The sequence below is a fragment of the Nomascus leucogenys genome, chromosome 2 (genome assembly GCF_006542625.1).
Source record: "Nomascus leucogenys isolate Asia chromosome 2, Asia_NLE_v1, whole genome shotgun sequence".
Classification (NCBI taxonomy): domain Eukaryota; kingdom Metazoa; phylum Chordata; class Mammalia; order Primates; family Hylobatidae; genus Nomascus; species Nomascus leucogenys.
This window is the reverse complement of record NC_044382.1, coordinates 26,960,504-26,983,720: the sequence shown is the minus strand read 5'-3', so window position 1 is coordinate 26,983,720 and position 23,217 is coordinate 26,960,504. Positions and strand designations below refer to the sequence as shown.

The following is a 23,217-nucleotide window of genomic DNA, read 5'->3' as shown; positions in this document are numbered from 1 at the left end:
TTTGAGTTTTGTTTTTAGCAGGAAGAGCTTATTTTCAAAACAAATTGTTACACAGAATTTGCCAGTTTACAGAACAGATGAATAAAGATATCTATGGCAGACTTGTTTATCGTAGCACAACACTGGAAAGACATGAAAAGTCCATCAGTAAGGAACAGATTGAATAAGATGATGGTGAAGTCATACAATGGAATACTATTCTGCTGTCTAAAAGCATGAGGCATCTCCGAACAATAATAATAGCACAAGTTCTGAGAAAATCTTTATATGGACAGTATTGGGTTAACAGTTCCATTTTAGGGCGAAGACCAAGATTACTACTTGTTTTGTTAAAATGTGCCACCTCCTATTCAAACTTGTCTGATGTTTATTTGGAACTTAATATGGTGACCAAATATCCCAGTTTGCTTAGAACTGAAGGGTTTCCTGGGATATAGGACTGTAAGTGCTAAAACAGAAAATTCCAGGCAAAGGAATAAGTTGGTCACCCTACACTTAACAGAAGTCAACACGTTATTTTAGAAAGAATGGGTAGATTATTATTACTAATTTTAGCCCATGTTAATAAGCCAATATATTCACAAATAAAACAACCAGTATTTGTACTTTATTTATTTATTTTTATTTAATTTTTTTGAAACAGAGTCACACTCTGTTGCCCAGGCTGGAGTGCAATGGTGGGATCTCGGCTTACTACAACCTCCGCCTCCCGGATTCAGGCGATTCTTCTGCCTCAGCCTCCCGAGTAGCTGGGATTACAGGCATGTGCCACCAGGCCCAGCTAATTTTTATATTTTTAGTAGAGATGGGGTTTCACCATGTTGGTCAGGCTGGTCTCCAGCGCCTGACCTCATGATCTGCCTGCCTCAGCCTCCCAAAGTGCTGGGATTACAGGCATGAGCTACCACACCTGGCCAGTATTTGTACTGTAAATATGAGGGCAAAACCATATGAACTGATACAAAACATGAAACCATCTCAAGGTGCAGTAAAAAGCAGGGGAAAAAGGCAAGTACAGAACAGTGAACTGAGTGTGCTCTCATTTTTTAAGTTCTTTTCGCTCTCTTTCCCCCACCCCCAAAGGTCAGAGCGGGGGGGGATTTGTCCACATAATAAAATGAAGTTTGTGACTTGTCTATTTGTGTACTCCATTGTAAGAAAATAGCTGGGCTGATTTTCACCAAACTTTGAGGATATACTTGGGGTGGTCCGACTTAAATACAGATTGTTTGGCATATGAAAATTGATCCTACTAACCCTTCCTCCTGGAGAGGAAACTTGAAGAGATAAGCAGCCACTCCCCAAAGCTGACACTAGTTTAACAGACGAGGCCTATGAGATCACCAGTCAGAAAAGACTAACCAGGCCGGACGTGGTGGCTCATGCCTGTAATGCTAGTACTTTGGGAGGCCGAGGCGGGCAGATCACCTGAGGTCAGGAGTTCGAGACCAGTCTGGCTAACATGGTGAAACCCCGTCACTACAAAAAAAAAAAAAAAAAAATTAGCCAAGCATGGTGGCAGGCACCTGAAATCCCAGCTATTTGGGAGGCTTGAACCCAGGAGGTAGAGGTTGCAGTGAGCCAAGATCGCACCACTGCACTCCAGCCTGAGTGACAGAGCGGGACTCCATCTCAAACAAGAAAAGAAAAGACAAGACTAACCAGATAGCTTCAGGTCCATTGACAGGGAAAACAAAGACTGGTTTCCAGTGAGTCTCCAAAATAAAAGCTCACAAAGTGGACTCTCCAAATGGAAGGCCTCAGTCTACAGGCTGCCTCCCACATGGGTGGGTGCAGTCAGATGTCTATGCGTGTAAAGATGGCTCATGGTTTTTCTGAATTAGCTGGGCATGGTATGTACCTGTAGTCCCAAATACGCAGGAGGCTGAGGTGGGAGGATTGCTTGAGCCCAGGAGTTTGAGGCTGCAGTGAGCTATGATTGTATCACTGCACCTAGGCAATGGAGCAAGTCCCAAAAAATGAAAAATGTTTTAAAGTGGTTCTTCTGAGAGGAGCAGCTCTTTTGGGTATTAAGTCTTTCATTTGCATAGACAATTCATGAAAGATGCATATGAAATGGGTAATAATCAGTGTCTCCGAGGAGGAGAACCATGGGTCTGAAATGAACAGAATGTATTTTTTATTATGCATCCTTTTGAGTTGGCAATATTTTCCGTGTTTATATATCAAGTCCTTTTTTAAAAATTATAAAATATGTTAAACATACAAAGAAACTGTAGAGATAACAAAGTTAACACCTCCTGGCTTTGACAAATCTTAACATTTTGCAATAAATAGTTCATACAGACCTCTGTTAATAAACAAAATGTGTGTGTGTGTGTATGTATATATATATGTATATATATATAATTGAATCATATGTATAATTGAAACCCAGTCCTATTCCTCATTCTCCTATACAAAAAGAACTAAACAATACCTTACATTTGAAGTTTATCATTCCTATACATATTTTTGTACTTTAAACACATATGTATGCCTCCCCTGAATGATATATTTAGATTTTAAATTCTGACTGCTATATTGCCTGATGTATAAATATAGTGTGATATAATTACTGCTTTTATCTTTTCAGTCTCCTTTGGATGGATATTTGGTTTTTTGTTTTTTTTTTACAATTTTATATAAATGACTTTTTCTTTTTTTTTTTTTTTTTGAGACAGAGGCTTACTGTGTCACCCAGGCTGGAGTGCAATGGTACAGTCTTGGCTCACTGCAGCCTCTGCCTCCCAGGTTCAAGAGATTCTTGTGCCTCAGCCTCTTGAGTAGCTGGGATTACAGGCATGTGCCACCACACCCAGCTAATTTTTGTAGTTTTAGTAGAGATGGGGTTTCACCATGTTGACCAGGCTGGTCTCAAACTTCTGGCCTCAAGTGATCCACCCGTCTCAGCCTCCCAAAGTGCTGGGATTACAGGCATGAGTCACCATGCTCAGCCTACATATATGACTTTTGTGATTAAAAAAATAGTGGGTGCAACAATAATCATCAATGTCTGCTAAAATCATGAGTTGAAGAGCTGATGGGGAGTTTATAATGGATGAACTAGGCTGACAACATCCGAATCCATCCATCCATCTTGATATTACACACAGAAAGACAAGCAGATATTATGTGCTGCCTGATATGATATAAGAGGATTTCACAGCACCATCTATGAAAGATTGTCAGCAAAAAATCAAAGGTGGTTCTGATGAAGTATAAACCTAACCACCATTTTACAGGAACTTGTGGGGACTAAGGAACACATTGCACTATGGGGTGCACTCAGTAAAATCTGGAATTACAGAAGACCCTCCTGCACAGAAGACCCAACTTCCTCAACAGATAATTTGCAAGGAGAAAAACAAAAAAGGGCAGGAGTAGGGTTGCTGCAGACTAAAAGACTTAAGAAACATCAACCAAATACAATGTATGGACTTTGTTTGCATCCTGATTTGAACAAACCAAGGGCTTAAGAAAAGAATAAATAAATAACAATAGAGGAAATTTGAACACTGGCTATTTTATGATATTAAGAAATTTGTATTAACTTTTAGGTGTCACGATGGATAGGTTTTTTTTTTTAATCCTATCTCTTAGAAGAAATACAATAATACAAAAATTAGCCAGGTGTGGTGGTGCGTGCTGGTAGCCTCAGCTACTCAGGAGGTTGAGGCAGGAGAATTGCTTGAACCCGGAAGGCAGAGGTTGCAGTCAGCCAAGATTGCGCCACTGCACTCCAGCCTGAGCAACAGAGCAAGACTCCATCTCAAAAAAAAAAAAAAAAAAAGAAACAAGAAATACAATAATAAAATGAAATGATGCTGGTGTTTGTTTCAGAATAACCCTGTGCAGGGTGGGGGCAGGCAGTGGAAGATGCACCAAAACCGGCTATGACTTGGTAATTCTTGAAGCTGGGAGATGAGTGTTTGGGGTTCATGATATTATTCACTTTACTTTCAGATATTTTTGGAAACTTCCATAACAAAATGTTTAAATAAAATCCAGCTAGTTAATTTCTTTTTTTGAGACAGAGTTTCACTCTTTGTTGCCCAGGCTGGAGTGCAGTGGTGTGATCTTGGCTCACTGCATCCTCTGCCTCCCGGGTTCAAGCTATTCTCCTGTCTCAGCCTCTGGAGTAGCTGGGATTATAGGCGCACACCACCACGCCCAGCTAATTTTTGTATTTTTAGTAGAGATGGGGTTTCACCATGTTGGCCACGCTGGTCTCGAATTCTTGACCTCAGGTGATCCGCCGCCTCGGCCTCCCAAAGTGCTGGGATTATAGGCATGAGCCACTGTGCCTGGCCTCAGCTAGTTAATTTCAACAAACAAGAGGTGTAGTCTTGGTAGGAAGATGCCAGGTGTTGGAGCCCCACTCTCAGTTCCTCCCTTTTCCCTGAGGTAACTTTACAGAGCCTTAGGTCTCTGGAGAACAGTTTGAAATCACTGATCTAGACCATGGATTATCGGGGGAACCAGCCCCCAATATTTCAATGTATGTTCTTTATATTTTCCCTAAGTGTCAGCCGGTCTGAGAAATAAAGAGAAAGAGTACAAAGAAATTTTACAGCTGGGCCTCCGGGGGGGTGTCATCACATATTGGTAGGACTGTGATGGCGACCCCAAGCCGCAAAACCAGCAAGTTTTTATTAGGGATTTTAGAAAGGGAGGGGATGTACGAACAGGGAGTAGGTCACAAGGATCACATGCTTCAAAGGGCAATAAAAGATCACAAGGCAAGGGCAAAATTAGAATTAATTACTGATGAGAGTCCATGTTCCGCTGTGCATGCACTGTCTTGATAAACATCTTAACAGGAAACAGGGTTCGAGAGCAGACAACTGGTCTGACTAGAATTCACCAGGCTGGAATTTCCCAATCCTAGCAAGCCTGAGGGCACTGCAGGAGACCAGGGCATAATTCAGTCCTTATCTCAACCACATAAGATAGACATTCCCAGAGCGGCCATTCATAGACCTACCCCCAGGAATGCATTCCCTCCCCAGGGCTATCAATTATTAACATTCCTTGCTGGGAAAGGAATTCAGTGATATTTCTCCTACTTGCACATCCGTCTACAGGCTTTCTGCAAGAAGAAAAATATGGCTCTATTCTGCCCGACCCTGCAGGCAGTCAGACCTTATGGTTATCTCCCTTGTTCCCTGAAAATTGCTGTTATTCTGTTCTTTTTCAGGGTGCACTGATTTCATATTGTTCAAACACGTTTTACAAACAATTTATACAGTTAACACAATCATCACAGGGTCCGGAGGTGACATATATCCTCAGCTTACAGAGATGATGGGATTAAGAGATTAAAGTAAAGACAGGCATAAGAAATTATAAGAGTATTGATTGGGGAAGTGATAAATGTCCATGAAATCTTCACAATTTATGTTCAGAGCCTGCCGTAAAGACAGGCATAAGAAATTATAAAAGTATTAATTTGGGAACTGATAAATGTCCATTAAATCTTCACAATTTATGTTCTGCTGCAGCTTCAGCTGGTCTCTCCGTTTGGGGTCCGTGACTTCCTGCAACAATGGATAGACAATTTTCTTCTGAAAAGGGCAAAATAGTAAACATTCCAGGCTATGTGGGCCATATGGTCTTCATTGCCATTCTCCCACTCAGCTGTTATAGTGTGGAAGCAGCCATAGATAATACATAAATGAATATGACTATGTTTCAATAAAACTTTATTTACAAAAACAGATGGTGGCTTGATTTGGCCTGCAGGTTGTCGTGTGCCAATCTTTGATCTAGGCCAACCCCTTCCTTTTATTTGTTTTATTATTATTATTATTATTGAGACAAGGTCTCACTCTGTCACCCAGGCTGAGTGCAGTGGTGTGATCATAGTTCCCTGCAGCCTCAGTCTCCTGGGTTCAAGCAATCCTCTCACCTCAGCCTCCTGAGTAGCTAGGACTACAGGCAAGTGCCACCACCTGGCTAATTTTTAAAATTTTTTTAGAGTTGGGGTCTCACTATGCTGCCCAGGCTGGTCTTGAACTCCTGGCCTCAAGCAATCCTTCTGCCTTGGCCTCCCGAAGTGTTGGGATTACAGGCATCAGCCATCATGTCCAGCCTAGCCCCTTCCTTTTAAAGTTGTGGAAACTGAGACCCAGGGGGTTAAAGTGGCTCAAGATCACACACACAAACACACACACATACACACACACACACCCAAAAAAAACAGGACCTTGTGAAAACAACTGCTGCAGATCCCAGTCTTGACTTTAGGCCTGCGTATCTTGGTATTATGGGCAAATGAAAGCAAGCATATGGCAGGTGGGTGGAAGAAATCAGGGAAGCACAAGCTTATGTATCAGTTAGTGTTAGGTTCAGCTGTATGTATATACCAGTAAGCTCAAAATAACAGTAGCTGTAACAAAAATGAAGATTATTTCATTCTCACATAGAAACAAAATCTGGAAATAGTTTGAGGCTCATGTATAGAATCCATCATCTTCTAGCTAAGCGCCATGGTGCGTACCTGTAGTCTCAGCTACTCTAAAGGCTGAGGCAAGAGGATCGCTTGAGCCCAAGAGTTTGAGGTTGCAGTGAGCTATGCCCTCAGCACCGCACTTTGGCCTGGGCAGCAGAGTGAGACCCCCATCTCTAAAAAATAATAAATTAATAATAATAATAATAATCTTTGGAGACCCAGGTACTATCCTTAGCCCATGGCTGCAAGTGCTAAGGAAGGTGACATCATGGTCCGATATGGCTACTAGATTACATCCTTCTTTCAGGCAGGAGGAAGAATAAAGAATGGTGAGGGCCTTCTAATTGCATCAGCTCATTTTCAGGAGTCTTTCTGGAATTTCTTTGCATCTCATTAGCCAGAACTTAGTTATACGTCACACTTAATAGCAAAGGAACCTGGGGAATGTCACCTTTATTTTAGGTTGCAATGTGCCCAGCCATAAATTACTAAGGAAAAGGGGATGAAAGGCTTTCTTTCTCTTCCTTTCTTTCTTTCTTTCTTTCCTTTCTTTCTTTCTCTTTCTTTCTTTCTCTTTCTTTCTTTCTTTCTCTTTCTCTCTCTCTCTCTCTTCCTTCCTTCCTTTCTCTTTCTTTCTTTCCTTTCTTCTTCTTCTTCTTCTTCTTCTTCTTCTTCTTCTTCTTCTTCTTCTTCTTCTTCTTCTTCTTCTTTCTTCTTCTTTCTTTCTTTCTTTCTTCCTTCCTTCCTTCCTTCCTTCTTTTTTCTTTCTTTCTTTCTTCTTTTTTGAGATGGAGTCTAGCTCTTGTTGCCCAGGCTGGAGTACAATGGCGCGATCTCGGCTCACCACAACCTCCACCTCCCAGGTTCAAGCGATTCTCCTGCCTCACCTCCCAAGTAGCAGGGATTATAGGCATGCACCACCACACCCAGCTAATTTGGTATTTTTAGTAGAGACAGGGTTTCTCCATGTTGGTCAGGCTGGTCTTGAACTCCCGACCTCAGGTGATCCGCCCACCTCGGCCTCCCAAAGTGCTGGGATTACAGGCATAAGCCACCGTGCCCGGCCAAAAGACTTTTGAATAGAAAATTAGCAGTCTCTGTCACAAGTTATTTGAATAAATGTGAGTTGGTCCTTTTCACCTGAAAAACTCCAGACCTGTGGTGTTTAATGACCATGACAAAGCAGCATCAATTAATGGAAAGAGCACCCCAAGCTGCTCCCATTTCCCTGTGTGAACTCAGACAAGTACCTGCACTTCTCTGTTGCTTCACTTTAGCCATATGCACAGTGAAAGGGCTCTAACAGTTCCACTTGTAAGATTTTATTCCTAGGAAATACTGAGTTACCTGATACCAGACCATATACACTTTAATAAGTTCTGGAAACAGCCTATTAATAGATCATTCTATCCATCTATTAATAGATCATTCTATACAGAGTGAGACTCCATCTCAAACAAAACAAAAAACAACGTGCCAAGGAGCTTTGGTACCAATGTACCAATTAGACCTTAGTTTTGACAAATATGGCATAGTTATATAACACATTAACATCAGAGGAAGCTGAGTTCAGTTGTGGGGCACAGGCACCACCTGAGCTCAGAAAGGGACTTCCTCAGGTGCTTACAAAATGACTGGAAGGGCTGGAGGAAGGGGCTGAGGCTGAGCTTCCAGCATTATGACTCTCAGAGCAGTGCAGGTGAACTGGCTACCAGAGGGGCAGCCACATTGCCCCATCAGGAGGGCAGGGAAGCAGAGGGTGGCTGCTGGACTATGAAGTTCAAGTAGGCACTGCCATGGCTGTGATCCAAGGGGTCAGGAAGCCACAGCCACCAGCACCTCTCAACACCTACGAAACTAGTGACTAGACACGGGAACACTGCTGCCAAATAACCAATGACTCCATGCTGGGCTGGAACAGCCAAAATCTGTGGGACAATGGCTCTTCCTGATTTCCACTTCCAAATCTAGCAGGAGTGAACCTAATCAATGAAACCTAATTTTTTTTTTTTTTTTGAGATGGAGTTCCACTCTGTCACCCAGGCTGGAATGCAGTGGTGCGATCTCGGCTCACTGCAATCTCTGTCTCCTGGGTTCAAGCGATTCTCCTGTCTCAGCCTCCCGAGTAGCTGGGATTACAGGCTTATGCCCCCATGCCCAGCTAATTTTTTGTATTTTAGTAAAGACAGGATTTCACCGTGTTGCCCGGGCTAGTCTCAAACTCCTGAACTCAGGCATCCACCTGCCTCGGCCTCCCAAAGTGCTAGGATTACAGGTGTGAACCACCGTGCCCGGCCAGTGAAACCTAATTTTCAATGAGAAACTTAACTACCAGGAAATTAGGTTCACGTGGGGCTTGGCCTTCCAGTGTCACATGTGGGAAAGCACACAGGAAAGAGGTTGGAATTGACGTGTAGTGCCGGTGAACTATATGCATGCACCACTCTGTATAAATTAGCTAAACAAATTAAGGTGCATTTGCACAGTGGAATGCTTTCCAGCCACTAAAATCGGTACTTTTTTAGCTAATAAATACTTTCCAGTCACTTAAATGGACAAGAAGGGACAAATCTTCTTAGAATTCCAGACAACATATTTCTCCCTCCAGGGAGTGGTGTTTATTTCCATACACACCCTTGAATATGGCTGGACTTACTGACTTGCTTCCTGAGAATAGAGAGTGAAAAGGGAAAAATGGTAAGTTTCTGGACACAGATCCAATCCAGTGTACCACATCGGGTTTAGTCATCAGGTCTTCTTAATCTTCTCTGATCTTTGAGAGTTTTCCAGGAACCTCATGGCCAGGAGTTTGCCAGGAACCCTAACATCATCAGTAATAGATCATGTCGGTATCTATGCGCCCCCTGAGACAATGAAATAAGATGGAGAATTTACCTCTGTGTATATTCCTCCCCAAACTCCAGTTTAATCATAAGCAACATGCCAGACAAACCAAATTAGAGGGACAGGCTATATAATACTTGGCCAATAGTCTTCACAACTATTAAAGTCATGAAAAACAAGAAATGATTGCTAAACTCTCGAAGATCAGAGGAGATGAAGGAGACCTGATGACTAAAGGCAATGTGGTACCCTGGATTGGATCTGTGTCCAGAAAGAGAGCACTTATGAGAAAGCTGGTAAAATCCAAATAACATCTGGAGTCCAGTTAACACTGTACCGGCCAAGCAGTGGCTCACGCCTGTCATCCCAGCACTTTGGGAGGCCGAGATGGGCGGATCACCTGAGGTCAGGAGTTCGATTCCAACCTGGCCAACATGGCAAAGCCTCATCTCTACTAAAAATACAAAAATTAGGTCAGGTGCGGTGGCTCATGCCTGTAATCCCAGCACTTTGGGAGGCCGAGATGGGCAGATCACAAGGTCAGGAGATCAAGAGCATCCTGGCCAACATGGTGAAACCCTGTCTCTACTAACAATATAAAAATTAGCTGAGCGTGGTGGTGCATGCCTATAATCTCATCTACTCAGGAGGCTAAGGCAGGAGAATAGCCTGAACCAGGGAGGCGGAAGTTGCAGTGAGCCAAGATAGTGCCACTGCACTCCAGCCTGGTGACAAAGCAAGACTCCGTCTAAAAAAAAAAAAAAAAAAAAAAAAATTAGCCAGGCAGGCTGAGGCAGGAGAATTGCTTGAACCTGGGAGGCAGAGGTTGCAGCTGAGCCAAGATCACTCTACTGCATTCCAGCCTGGGCAACAGAGTGAGACTCCATCTCAAACAAAACAAAAAACAATGTGCCAAGGAGCTTTGGTACCAATGTACCAATTAGATCTTAGGTTTGACAAATATGGCATAGTTATATAACACACTAACATCAGAGGAAGCTAAGTGAAGGATATATGGAAACTCTCTGTACTATCTTTCCAAGTTTTCTGTAAATCTAATATTATTCCAAAATAAAATTTGCTGAGTGCAGTGGCTCACACCTGTAATCCCAGCACTTTGGGAGGACACGGTGGGAGAATTGCCTGAGCCCAGGAGTTCAAGACTGGCCTGGGTAACGTGGTGAGACCCCTCATCTCTACAAAAAAAAAAAAAAATTATTAAAAGTTATTTTTTTTTTAAAAAGGGGATCAATGTTGCTCTGAAATGAAATAAAATTTAATATGAAAATGTGTCCATTAACTATTCAGTTAGTGAAAGAAGCGGGTAATAAAACATCAATACTAATAAAATGGTTAGTTAGCACTTATTGAGTGCTTACAGTATGCTACCCTCCATGCAAAATGATTTCCCTGGATTATTTCATTTAATTCTGAGAACTACCCTATGATGTAAGTGCTATTATCCTCAATTTACTGTTAAGGAAACAATGGGCTAGATGGGTTACATAACTTGTTAATAAAATATGGAGCTAGTCTAACTCTGGAAACTGAGTTATATGAAACACAACCATATATCACCATTTAGCTTTACTTATATTGTATATATTTACAGAAGCCTACAAAGGATATACTCCAAACTGTAAGAGAGAATTTTCTTTGTCATATGGAGACTATGGGGGAGGGTGTCACACAAGTAAAATTATTTTAATTTTTTACAGTTATCCTGTAATATCATAGTAAATTAGGTATTTGCATTAATAACAACAAAAAAATGAGGCAGTAGGACTTTTGATTTCAAAAGGACTGTGCAGTTCTAACACTCTGGAATTCCCAAGGCCCCTGACATCTCTGGAGGTTTGGTCTGAGGCAGAGGCAGAGGCTTGAGGTGGCAGTAGGAGGGTTTCTCAGCTGTCAGGGTAGTGGGTGGTAGGGCGTGGTGAATTTGAGCTTTTGGAGACTCTGGGCTGTTCTTCTAGCCTTAACCTTCCACCTCCAGCCCTCCTTGCCATCTCAATGGCTTTAGTGGCCTCTCTAATTAGTAGGAACATAGGGAGAGGCACAGCTTCTGTTTTGGTAAAAGAGAAGTCATATATCCACAAACCAGTGCTTCAGTGAGGGTTGTCACCAAATTGGACTCCGGAAGGGGCAGTGACTGAGGAAAGCATAGGGGCCAGGCTTGATGTTGGAAGTAGCCTGTCCTAGCAGACTCAGTCCTTTTACAAAGTTGTAAAATCCAGGGACACGTTCTCAAAGGTGTAAAATGGAGAAGCCAGGCCAGGTGCGGTGACTGATGCCTGTAATCCTAGCACTTTGAGAAGCTGAGGTGGGAGGATTGCTTGAGCCCAGGAGTTTGAGACCAGCCTGGATAACATAAGTAAGACTCCATCTCCATTAAAAAAATTTAAAATTAGCCAGGTGTGATGGCATGCACCTATGGTCCCAGCTATTTGGGAGGTTGAGATAGGAAGATCACTTGAGCCCAGGAGGTAAAGGATGTAATGAGTGAGTCATGATCACACCACTGCACTGCAGCCTGGGTGACAGAGTGGGACCCTGTCTCAAAACAAAAACACAACAGAGAAGACAGGCTTTGTTGAGCTCCTACCATGCTGGGTGCTTTATTTGTGTTACTTCCAATGTAGGTACCATCCAGAGCCACATTCTCCAGATAAGAACAGAGGGAGTAGCCCACCTGGGTTCCCTCTGTGTGATTCCAGGCTGTGCTCCCAGCCTTAGCCTTTCACCTCCAGCCATCCTTCAGTAACTTCCCTCAGTAAGCTCTCTCCTCACTGAGTCAGGGACCCTGTGAGCTGGCATAGGATCAGTGGAGGCCCAGAATGGTTTGGCTTTTCCATGTTTTCTCAGCTTCCACTCTCAAAAAGGCATCAACAAAGGGACTGGTGACCAGGTGGTCATGCTCATTCAAAAGTCTGTCTCCAAGGAATGGCTGAGGGAGGGAATTTGGGATCTGCCTTGGGAGGTAGAGCAGAAAGGGAGTAGTAGGGAGGACAAAGGGAAAGACCTGCCTCTGAGGAACCACCACAGGGAAGGGATAGGCTGATGCCCCACATATCAAGACAAACCCAGCCCCAGTCCAGAGAACTGCCAGGGAGATAAATAAGGGTGGGTTCAAATCAGAACTTCCCCTGGCAGAGCTGTAGAGCCAGCAGCTCGCAGTGCTCCCTTTCAGGGGCAGGGCTGCTGTGCAGGTGAAGGAAGGCTCACAGACCACCCATCAGAAAGAGGGCATTGGGACATCTGTTCCTGAGATCCTATAATGATAATAACAATAGTGAAACTGAGCTCCTTCTATGTGCACGCGTCATCTCACTTCACCCTAAGAAGGTATTACTCTCACCTTACAGGTGTGAAAACCGAGGTCCTGGACAGTTCTATTTATTTATTTTTCAGAGATGGTGTCTTGCTCTGTCACACAGGCTGGAGTGCAGTGGTGTGATCATACTTCACTGCAGCCGTGACCTCCTGGGCTCAAGTGATCCTCCTGCCTCGGCCTCCCTAGCAGCTGAGACTATAGGCACCTACCACCATGCCCAGCTAATTTGTCCTGGACAGTTAAGCTATTTGTTCAAGCTCACACATCTGGTAAACAGTCTATCTGCAGAGCCAGCATTCTTATCCAACATACAGCCTGCTTCTAGGCATCCGGGGATTTATGATTCTAAAAGGATTAAGATCCTTGGAGCCCACGATAAACAGACCAATGGGAGGTGACATCCTTATTTTTAGAGGCTTTGATTTTATTGCAAGGCCCTAGTCAGTAGTCATGAGATTTACCTAGGGACATGAAGACTTTCCTTCTCCGAAGAAGCAGATTAGAAAACTTGTCTTCTTAAACTAAGTGGCCACAGCCCTTAAAGACATAGAAATCTAAAAGAAGCTCTGATGGGCACTCCCAAGAAATTACAGACTTGGGTCTTTTAGAGACTGGCACTAATTAAAGGCGAATGTCATGGAGAGGGCAGTCGCCTGAACAACCATTCACCTCCCACACGGCACAATCTTGAGGTTCCATTTTACTTTTCTTAATCTGCCAGGGTTGAAAGAATCTAGATCTGAAATTTTTCAGACTTCAGTTTCCAAACTTCAAGTCGTGTAATTGTGAAACTTTTTGGCTAAACAGAAAGTTTTATTTGTGGAATGTCATTATCAAGAATGAGGCACATGAAGATCTTTAATTCTCACAATGGTTAGAGTATTGTTATGACCTCCATTTTCCAGATAAGGAAAGTGGGTTGCACAAAAGAATCAGGAACTTTCCCAAGGTCACACAGTTTTTAAGTGGTGAAGGAATTTAAATCCGGATCTGCTGAAGTCCAGAACGTGGTTTACTACCACTGGGGCTGTAGGAGGAAGCCCAGTAGATAAAATTGTGAGTTGGGCCAGGCACAGTGGTCACGTCTGTAATCCCAGCTCTTTGGGAGGCCAAGGCGGGATGATCACTTGAACCCAGGAGTTCAAGGCTGCAGTGAGCTGTAATTGCACCACTGCATTCCAGCCTGGGCCACAGAGCAAGGCCCCATCTCTGAAAAATAAAAATAAATTAAAAGATACAAATAAGGGCCGGGCGCGGTGGTTCACGCCTGTAATCCCAGCACTTCAGGAGGCCGAGGCAGGCAGATCACCAGGTCAGGAGATCGAGACCATCTTGGCTAACACGGAGAAACCCCGTGTCTACTAAAAATACAAAAAATTAGCAGGGCGTGGTGGCGGGCGCCGGTAGTTCCAGCTACTCCGGAGGCTGAGGCAGGAGAATGGCGCCACTGCACACCAGCCTGGGCGACAGAGCGAGACTCCGTCTCAAAATAAATAAATAAATAAAAGATACAAATAAAATTGAGTTAAGCGGCCTTGGTTTGGGTTTGGGTGTGTTGGTTTGGAAGAGGCCAGCTCACTGAGACTTCCCCTTGCGCCCTGCAGGGCCCTTGGAAAGTTTGATAGCACCAGAGCAGTTTAAAAAACTGGAAACAAATGTCCTTCAACAGAGGAATGAATCACACCTTCTAGTATATTCATTCAACGGAATACTTACTACTCAGTGATAAAAAGATAACATTTCAAAATAATTGTGCTGAATGAAAAAGCTAGACAAAAATGAGAGCACACTGTGTGACTGCATTTATATAAAACTCCAGAAAATGCAAACTAATCAATAGTGACAGTAAACAGATCAGTGGTTACTTGGGGGCAAGGAGAGGGTGGGAGGGATTACCAAGAGATGCCAGGAAACTTTTTAGGTAATTAATACCGTCACTATCTTGATTGTGGTGATGGTTTCATGAGTGTGTGTGTGTGTGTGTGTGTTAGATATATATGTATCTTAATTATACACTTTATTCTTTAGGTAGGAGATAGCAAAAAAAAAGTTTACACTTTAAATATGTGCAGTTTATTGAATGAAATTATACCTCAAAAAAGCAGTTAAAAAAAAACTTTGGCTGGGTGTGGTGGTTCATGCCTGTAATCCCAACATTTTGGGAGGCTGAGGTAGGCAGATTGCTTGAGCCCGGGAGTTCGAGACCAGCCTAGGCAACATGGTGAAACCTCGTCTCTAAAATATATATATATATAAATTAGTTGGGCATGGTGGTGTGTGCCTGTGGTCCCATCTACTTGGGAGGCTAAGGTGGGAGGATTGCTTGAGCCCGGGAGGTGGAGGTTGCAGTGAATGGAGATTGTGCCACTGCACTCCAGGCTGAGTAACAGAGATCCTGTCTCAGAAAAAGAAAAACAACAACAACACACACACACAGCACTTCAACATTCAAAAGATTTGCTTAAGCTCACTCAGCACACTGATGGGGAGCCAGGCCAGGCCAGAGCTCCCCCTGTGGCTCACACCACTGTGAGGAAGGGAGCCTCCCCCAAATACAGCCCCCAGGCTTCACCCTGCACTAAGGGCCAGGGTGGTTTCTCTCCAGTCATGGTAATGTGGGTACTGGACAAGCCCAGGCTCTGGCCACCAGGCAAATGGCTAGGTCACTAAGGCAAAGTTGGTGGGAGCTTCACCCCATCAAGCCCAGAAACAAGGGCTGGTTACTGGGAACACCCTAGGGGAGGCTATACTCACAGCCAGGAATCTTTGACAAAAATATAAACCTGCTAGAAAGATTATAAGAGACAATCTTTTCCTTTGTCAAATTATCTGGGCCAACACCTACTGAGCATCTACCATGTGTGAGGGTCTGTCCTAGCTCACTATCTTATGGAGTCTAGGTAAGGATGGAATGAGATAAATGCAAGGGCATGACACACTAAATAGGCATCCCCCAAATGGGAGCCATTACTCATCTATCAAATATCCCCTGAGTGCTTGCTCTGTGTGCAGAGGGAACAGATACTTGGGCTGATCCTCGAGGCCAGGAAAGATACGTGGACAGAAAGCTTTGCCACAACACTGAAGTTTGCGAGATAAATGCTTTGAGGGCCAAGAGGAGAAATAAATTACTTCCAGCTGTGGAGAGGTTTCATGGAGGCTGTGGTATGTAAGGGAGGGAAAGGAATTCGTATATGGAGACAAGGGAGGCTGGTGGAGGAGATCATTCCACTTACAGGGGGCAGCATGAACAAAAGCAAGGCACCTGAGGAGCGGGCTGGCTGGCTGCAGCGAGGAGTGAGAAAGCCTGCAAGGGTGGTCTGGGGCCAAGTGCACGGGGAAGCCCCAGAGAAATATGTGGTCACATCTGCTCCCCACCCCAACTCCTGCAGAAGCCTGAGCTCCGCTGTGTGATTCATTCATTCCGTGGACAGCCAGCTGGGCTGATGGCAGGCGTGGGAGCTTCCCCAATGCCTCTGTGGCCTTGGAAGAACAGAGGCAAGTGCCTCAGCTGGAAACTTGGATTTCAGCTAGGGGTGGTGGTGTAGAGAGAACTCAAAGGAAATGAACTCCTCTGAGAAGCACTCTAAGAGACACCAGTGTCTCAACTCTTGGGCGTTCCCAGTGGGCCAGCCAGACCTCCTAGGGCAATTGAAAATGGAAAAAATCCTCAAGTTCGTTCTCTCAGAGCCCAGAGAAACTTTTTTTTGAAAAGAAACTGTCTTAAACGTCTCTGTGGATGGTCAAGTCCAGGAGACACTGCCATCTGGTGGTCAAGAAACACATTTACCTGGTGGGCTGGGAAGGAGTCCCTGTACCCCCGAGGGGCCATGAAGGCAGAAATGGCCCTGAGATTTGTTTAGTACTTTCATAATGGGATGGAAAGGGATGGAAATTATGCTTGCAACCAGTTTAGAGTTGAAATAAAGTGTTATTTCTGGCTACACAGTTCCCGAGGTGCAGGCATCATGCATTGTGCAGATGAGGAAATTGCCCAGATGAGGAAATTGCCCATGAGATAGATGAGGCGGCTGCTTCCATGTCTGAGTTGGTCAAGTGCAGAGCCAGGTCTTATTCCAGTCTCCCGCAGCCCTGGGTCCCCAGTAAGTGCCCAACAAATGGCTAAAGTGATGAGTCTCAACATGTGACCCCCAAGAGCCTTTCAGAAGGCACATGAGGTTAAATTTAAAACCTTCTGTAAGATGCCTTTTCCTCCTTAACAATTGTACGGTAAAGTTTTCTAGAGTCTAAATGAATGCAGTTACTTCATCTAGTCCTAATGACTAATGGGATGAGTGCCTGGGTATTTTTGTTTTAAAAATTCCTGTTTTAATTTCTAATGTAGTATAACCCACATAACCAAAACTGTTTGATAATAATTTTTTAATTTTTTTTGAGACGGAGTTTCACTCTTTCACCCAGGCTGCGGTGAAGTGGTGCAATCTTGGCTCACTGCAACCTCCACCCCCCGGGTTCAAACGATTCTCCTGCCTTGGCCTCCTGAGTACATGGGATTACAGGCATGTGCCACACGCCCGACTAATTTTTGTATTTTTAGTAGAGACGGGGTTCACCATGTTGGCCAGGCTGGTCCTGAACTCTTGACTTCAGGTAATCTACCCGCCTCAGCCTCCCAAAGTGCTAGGATTACAGTGAGCCACTGCACCCGGCCGAGATCCTCAATAATTTTTAAGAGTATATAAGATCTACTCAGGAGGCTGAAGCAGGAGGATTACTTGATCCCGGAAGTTAGAGGTTACAGTGAGCTATGATCATGCCACTGCACTCCAACCTGACTAGTCTCAGCCTGACTCAGCCTGACTGGAATTCAAATGGCCATTTTGACAGATTTTTGACTAATGAAATATTTTAAAAAGGAGTGGCAGCCAGGTGCAGTGGCTCATGCCTGTAATCCCAGCACTTTGGGAGGCTGAGGCGGGTGGATCACCTGAGGGCAGGAGTTCAAGGCCACTTTGGGAGGCTGAGGCAGGAGGATTGCTTGAGCTCAGGAGTTCAAGACCAACCTGGGCAACATAGCAAAACCCCATTTCTAGAAAAAAACTGAAAAAAAAAAAAAAAAAAAAAAAAAAAAAAAAAAATTAACTGGGCATGATGACATGTGCCTGTAGTGCCAGCTACTTGGGAGGCTAAGGTGGGAGTATCGCTTGAGCCTGGGAGGTCAAAGCTGCAGTGAGCCCTGATTGCGCCACTGCACTCCAGCCTGGGTGACAGAGTGAAACCCCATCTCAAAACAAACAAACAAAAAGCCAAAAATGAATCACTAATATTTTCTGAGTGATTTTTAACTAGCAATCACTGCTCTAATTAATTTACATGTTTCATTTCATTTAATCCCCACAACCACCATTTGCAGTAGATGCTATCATCACATTTTGTCTGTGGACACTGAGAGGTTAAGTGGCCCAGCTGGGAGGTACTGGAGCTTGAACTCTATCCCAGGCAGTTTGTCTCCACAGCCTCTTCCCACTATTCCACTTGCCTTAACATTTGATAATCTTTTGTGCAATTCACTTGATAGACAAAAGTTTTTCAAAATATGGAGTCTACGAAACTGGTGAAAAGAAAGGGGATCACTGTTCTGAGTCAATGCCTCCACTTTATAGGTGAGGAAAAAAATGAGGCCCAGAGAGGGGAAGTGATTTGCTAAAGATCACACGGCAAAGAATCAGAATCTACAGGGTGTCTGACTCCCAGGTGGGAACTCTCAAAACTCCAACCCAAGTAAGCATAACCACATACATGTGAGCAAGCAACACCAAGACCAGGCAAGACAACGTCTCCAACGAAAGCAGCTTGATTTTATTGCAGGGAAGCTAGGAAGGAATAGGACAACTGAGGGTCTCCGCAGGAACACCATCGCCTAGCATGACTGCCAAGTCCCAGGTCTGTCTGGAAGCCAGGGGGAGGATCAGCAGCCTAGGAAAGATGGAAAGTTAGGTGGAACGAAGGGGCCATCTGGTGTGGACACAGAGATATTGCAAAGGCAATAAACGCACTAAGAGACAGGGGTGACGCAGGGGTGCACTAAGAGTCTTGCACTAAAAGGCAAGGGTGAGGTGGAAAACGCAAGGTGCAGATGCAGGAGCAGGACTAGAGCCCCAGTGTCCAGCCCCGCACACTGCTCCCATGAAGTCTGTTATACTCAGGTTGGCTGGAACGCATTAACCTTGCTAAGCCAATCACTGCCAAAGCCCTCTTCTTGGGAATTTCCAGGGCTGCCAGGATACCCAGTCAACAGCACTCTCTATCCTGTTACAGTTTATGTTGGAAAGGCAAAGAACAAAATCATGGCAAATAAATCTGCCAAGAGTCAGATGATCAAGGTGACTTCAAAACCAATAAACACTCTATCTTTGAGGCTCCCAAGCCTGGCTTCAAATCGGTCACTGAGGAGCCTCTTAAAACAGACTTCAAAGACATGCTGCCTGAGCATGTGGACTAAAGCTGGCTTATTGGGTGATTCTTACTGACTACTGTGCATCTGAATTTCCAGAAGCCTTTCCAAACAATACATGGTTACTGAAATATGTACAGATAGGATTGCATGATGCCTAGAATTTGCTTCAAAATAATCTGGGCAGGAGGGAGTGGGCATGATGTCTAGAATTTGCTTCAAAATAATCTGGGTGTTTTGTCACCCAGATGAAACAATGAGGACAGTGGAGTTTCTAATCCAAGATGTGTGCATTAGGGCTCCCCTACATGGATACAGATAGCTCCGGAAGAGTTTTTTTCCTTCTCTTCCTTCATTCCTTCTTGTCACAGAGCACTTTTATCAAAAGATAACAGGCCTTGGTGAAATAAATACTAATTGTTGGATCTGAGTGACGGGTACTTGGTGATTCATTCTATTATTCTACTTACATATGTTTGAAACTTCCTATTATAAAAAACCTAAAACAGATTAAAAGTACCATGAAAATTATTAAGCCATAGGAAGGAATGATTTGCAACACATGCTATGACTTGAATGAATCTTGAAAACATTATGCTGCATGGAAAAAGGCAGACACAAAAAGGTCACATATAATGTAATTCTTTTTATATGACATGTCCAGGGTAGGCAAATGCAGAGTAGCAGAAAGCAAATTAGTGGCTGCCAGGGGATGGAGAGATGGGTAGTGGGGAGTGACTTCTTAATGGATGTAGGGTGTGTTTCTGAGATGATGAAAAAATTTTGAAACTAGAGAGAGATGGTGGTCATACAACATTGTGAATGCACCAAATGCCACTAAACGATAGACTTTAACCCATTTATGCCTAGTGTTCCATTATTGGAACGCTAAGCTTGCAGGAGTTATTTATATCCTACTGTTCAAGGTCATCACCAAGGTTTGATTTTTCACATAAAAAACTTTGCAATATTCAGCATAAATGGGTTGAAATAGTTATTATGTCTTGTGAATTTCATCTCAATAAAATAACATGAAGAAAACATGTTTTCTATGAGAAAAACACATTAAGCTACACATGGTTTACATCCAACAGATATTACTTTTTTAGTTAAAAAAATTCATATGCCCAGGCCTGGAGTTTCTAATCCAAGATGTGTACATTAGGGGTCCCCCATGTATATAGCTAGTTTTTTTTTTCCTTCTCTGCCTCCATTCCTTCTTGTTACAGAGCATTTTTATAAAATACAATCTTACAGGAAGCCCAATATGACACAAGACTGTTTGGGAGCTATGGAGGGTCCAAAGCCCCATCCACTCACCCTCCCTACAAAACCCTAGGGGTGGAGGAATGATGTAAGAAACACTGTTCTTCAACATGCTGGAAACCGCTGATGTTTTACTTCCCTAGAGGATAAACCTTCATATGTGGAGAGATTGCACAGCAGTCCTCACAAGGCAGGAAAGGAGGTTGGAGGTTTTAGCCCCATTTTACCGATGCGAAGACCAAATCTCTGTATTGTAAAAAGTCCCCAAAGTCAGTGTGAAATGAGATTTGGAATTAGAATCCTAGATTCCTCATTATTCATCCTGGGTTCATTCCTGAATATGGGTTCTATCTATGGATGGAAAGTGCATGACGAAAACAGATGCATCTGACATCTTGTGACTTGCATGTGATGTTACCACATACGTAGAACACTGCTATGGCTCAGGTTCCAAATGTATGCCTGTGGGAAGGAGGCTATCCTCAAAGAGGACCTACCAGTCAGTTGTGGCTAGCCTCTGTCGGCGGGGTCTCTGTGGGCCCATTCACAGGGACAATGCCACCAGTAACAGTTACAGAACTCCGATTCAGGATATCTGACTTTCTTCCTGCCTCTGCTACTCACCAGGGTGGGACTTTGGTTGAATCACTTCCCCTCTTTTGGCCTCATTTTTCTCAGTCACAGTCAGGGCACCAAACCACATTGGGGGTATGGTGATCATTGCAATTCACAAGTCAAATGTACTACATGGGCAGTGGCAGCCAGCAGTGCCCTGCTGAGACTCTGGCTGGATCAATGAGTAAGGTCTGCCTGATTCCAGAGTGACGAGTGCTGGCACAGTGCCCCTTACTGCATCACTGGATTACATAAAAGTGAAGGGAACATCTAGCTCAAACATGCTATTGTTTTTGTACCAGTCTGGACAGAGGGCACGCTCAGGAAGCTGACAACAGTTTCAAGTGGAGAGAGCAGCACAGTCTGAATTAACTCACTTGGTCTGGGCACAGGAGAACAAGGCCCAAGGCATAAGTGTCAACTCTGATGAGACAGTCAGTTTATCGAAGCCAGAGCCATGTGTGGTGATATGTGCCTATAGTTCCAGTTACTTAGAAGGCTGAGGCAGGATGATCACTTGAGCCCAGGAGTTAAAGGCTATAGTGCACTATGATCACACCTATGAAGAGTTACTACCCTCCAGCCTGGGCCACATAGTGAAGCACTGTCTCAAACAAATGAACAAATAAAGAAGTCAAAGGTGCGCTGCTTAGGGTCATATACTGTAAACTTAAACCCTGCTAACCATGAACTGCAACCCTCAAGTCCGAAAGAGGACTCTGGGAGACATTACACAGTGCTCTGTCCACTCACAGGGGCTGTAAGAATTCCCTGAACTTGTGATTTGCATTAGACAATAATAAAATATTTGTAACCACTCCAAAGAAGGTGGACAGTGGATTGAAAAGAACCCAGAGGGCTCTCCCACTCCACTCAAGCTCTCAAAGGCCAAGGTGTTCGCTCTGATGAGAGGTGTGAGCTGTAGGTTTGTTCAGCAAGTGCTGGGGCCTTACTCACCTGCCCACTTTGGTCCATCCTGTGGGCTGTGGGGACCAGGCCCCTGCTACTTGAGGCCAAGGTAGGAAACAGTCTTTCCTGTTTTCTTCAGGGTTGCAAGCAGAGTGTCCACGCTGTGCTCAGATTCAATGCAGACCTTCTTGTTGGGCAGGTCAATGTCATACTTAACTCCTGCAGGAAGAGGAAGAGGGGAGAGGAAGCACAGACCCTCCCAGTTACAGCAAGAAAGACTTCAGGCTCTAAATTACTACTCACAACCACCCTTGCCCTTTCCTCTAGAGCAGGGATTGGCAAATTTCTTCTGTAACGGGCCAGAAAGTAAATGTTTTAGGCATTGTGGGCCACATATAGACTCTGTTGTATATTCTGTGTATTTTTTTATAACTCTATTCCTGAACATACAAAAACAGGCTGTGAGCAGGATTTGGCCCATGTGCTGATCTCTGTTCTATACTAGGGCTTTCTGAGACAGAGGCTCACTCTGTTGCCCAGGCTGGAGTGCAGTGGCATGATCTCAGCTCACTGCAACCTCTACCTCCTGGGTTCAAGTGATTCTCATGCCTCAGCTTCCGGAGCAGCTGGGATTACAGGTGTACGCCACCACACCTGGTTAATTTTTGTATTTTTAGTAGAGACAGGGTTTTGTCATGTTGCCCAGGCTGGTCTCAAACTCCTAATCTCAAGTGATGTGCCCGCCTTGGCCTCCCAAAGTGCTGGGATTATAGGCATGAGCCACTGTGCCTAGCCACCTTTTTTTTTTTTAATTGCAAAAGTAATATAGACACTTTTTTTTTTTTTCAAAAAAGCAAACATTTCTAAATAAAAGTAGAAGCAGTAAGGCCCCCTACTGGTCCTACCCCTAGAGATCACTGTGAACAGTCTGGCTTCTATCTAGACTTTGTCCCAGATAGACAAATGAAAAAAAATTCCTCCAAATCGCATCACACTATATAAACAGGTCTTGCTAATATTTTACTTTTCTCTTTATTTATTCATTTTTATTTATTTATTTATTTATTTTTTGTTCGTTTGTTTTCTTTTTTTTTTTTTGAGACGGAGTCTCGCTCTGTCGCCCAGGCTGGAGTGCAGTGGCGCAATCTCGGCTCACTGCAAGCTCCGCCTCCCGGGTTCACGCCATTCTCCTGCCTCAGCCTCTCCGAGTAGCTGGGACTACAGGCGCCCGCCACCACGCCCGGCTAATTTTTTGTATTTTTAGTAGAGATGGGGTTTCACCGTGGTCTCGATCTCCTGACCTCGTGATCCGCCCGCCTCGGCCTCCCAAAGTGCTGGGATTACAAGCGTGAGCCACTGCGCCCGGCCTATTTATTTATT

General features: G+C 44.1%; 1 protein-coding gene across 2 annotated transcripts in view; it reads right to left on the bottom strand.

Annotated features, from left to right (window-relative positions):
- Positions 1-5,475: 5,475 nt before the first annotated feature.
- The window catches only part of ATOX1 (antioxidant 1 copper chaperone), a 28,813-nt gene continuing 11,071 nt past the window's right edge, over positions 5,476-23,217 (bottom strand). Inside the window, exons 3-4 of one of the 2 annotated variants that reach the window (XM_030826229.1) lie at positions 21,886-22,056; positions 5,476-5,540 (exon numbers count right to left, since the gene is read on the bottom strand). In XM_030826229.1, coding sequence (XP_030682089.1) covers positions 21,932-22,056 — 125 coding nt within the window. In that variant the 3' untranslated portion in view covers positions 5,476-5,540; positions 21,886-21,931. Of the gene's footprint in view, positions 5,541-18,431; positions 18,570-21,885; positions 22,057-23,217 lie in introns of those variants that run through there. The other variant, XM_030826226.1, reaches the window with a different exon arrangement.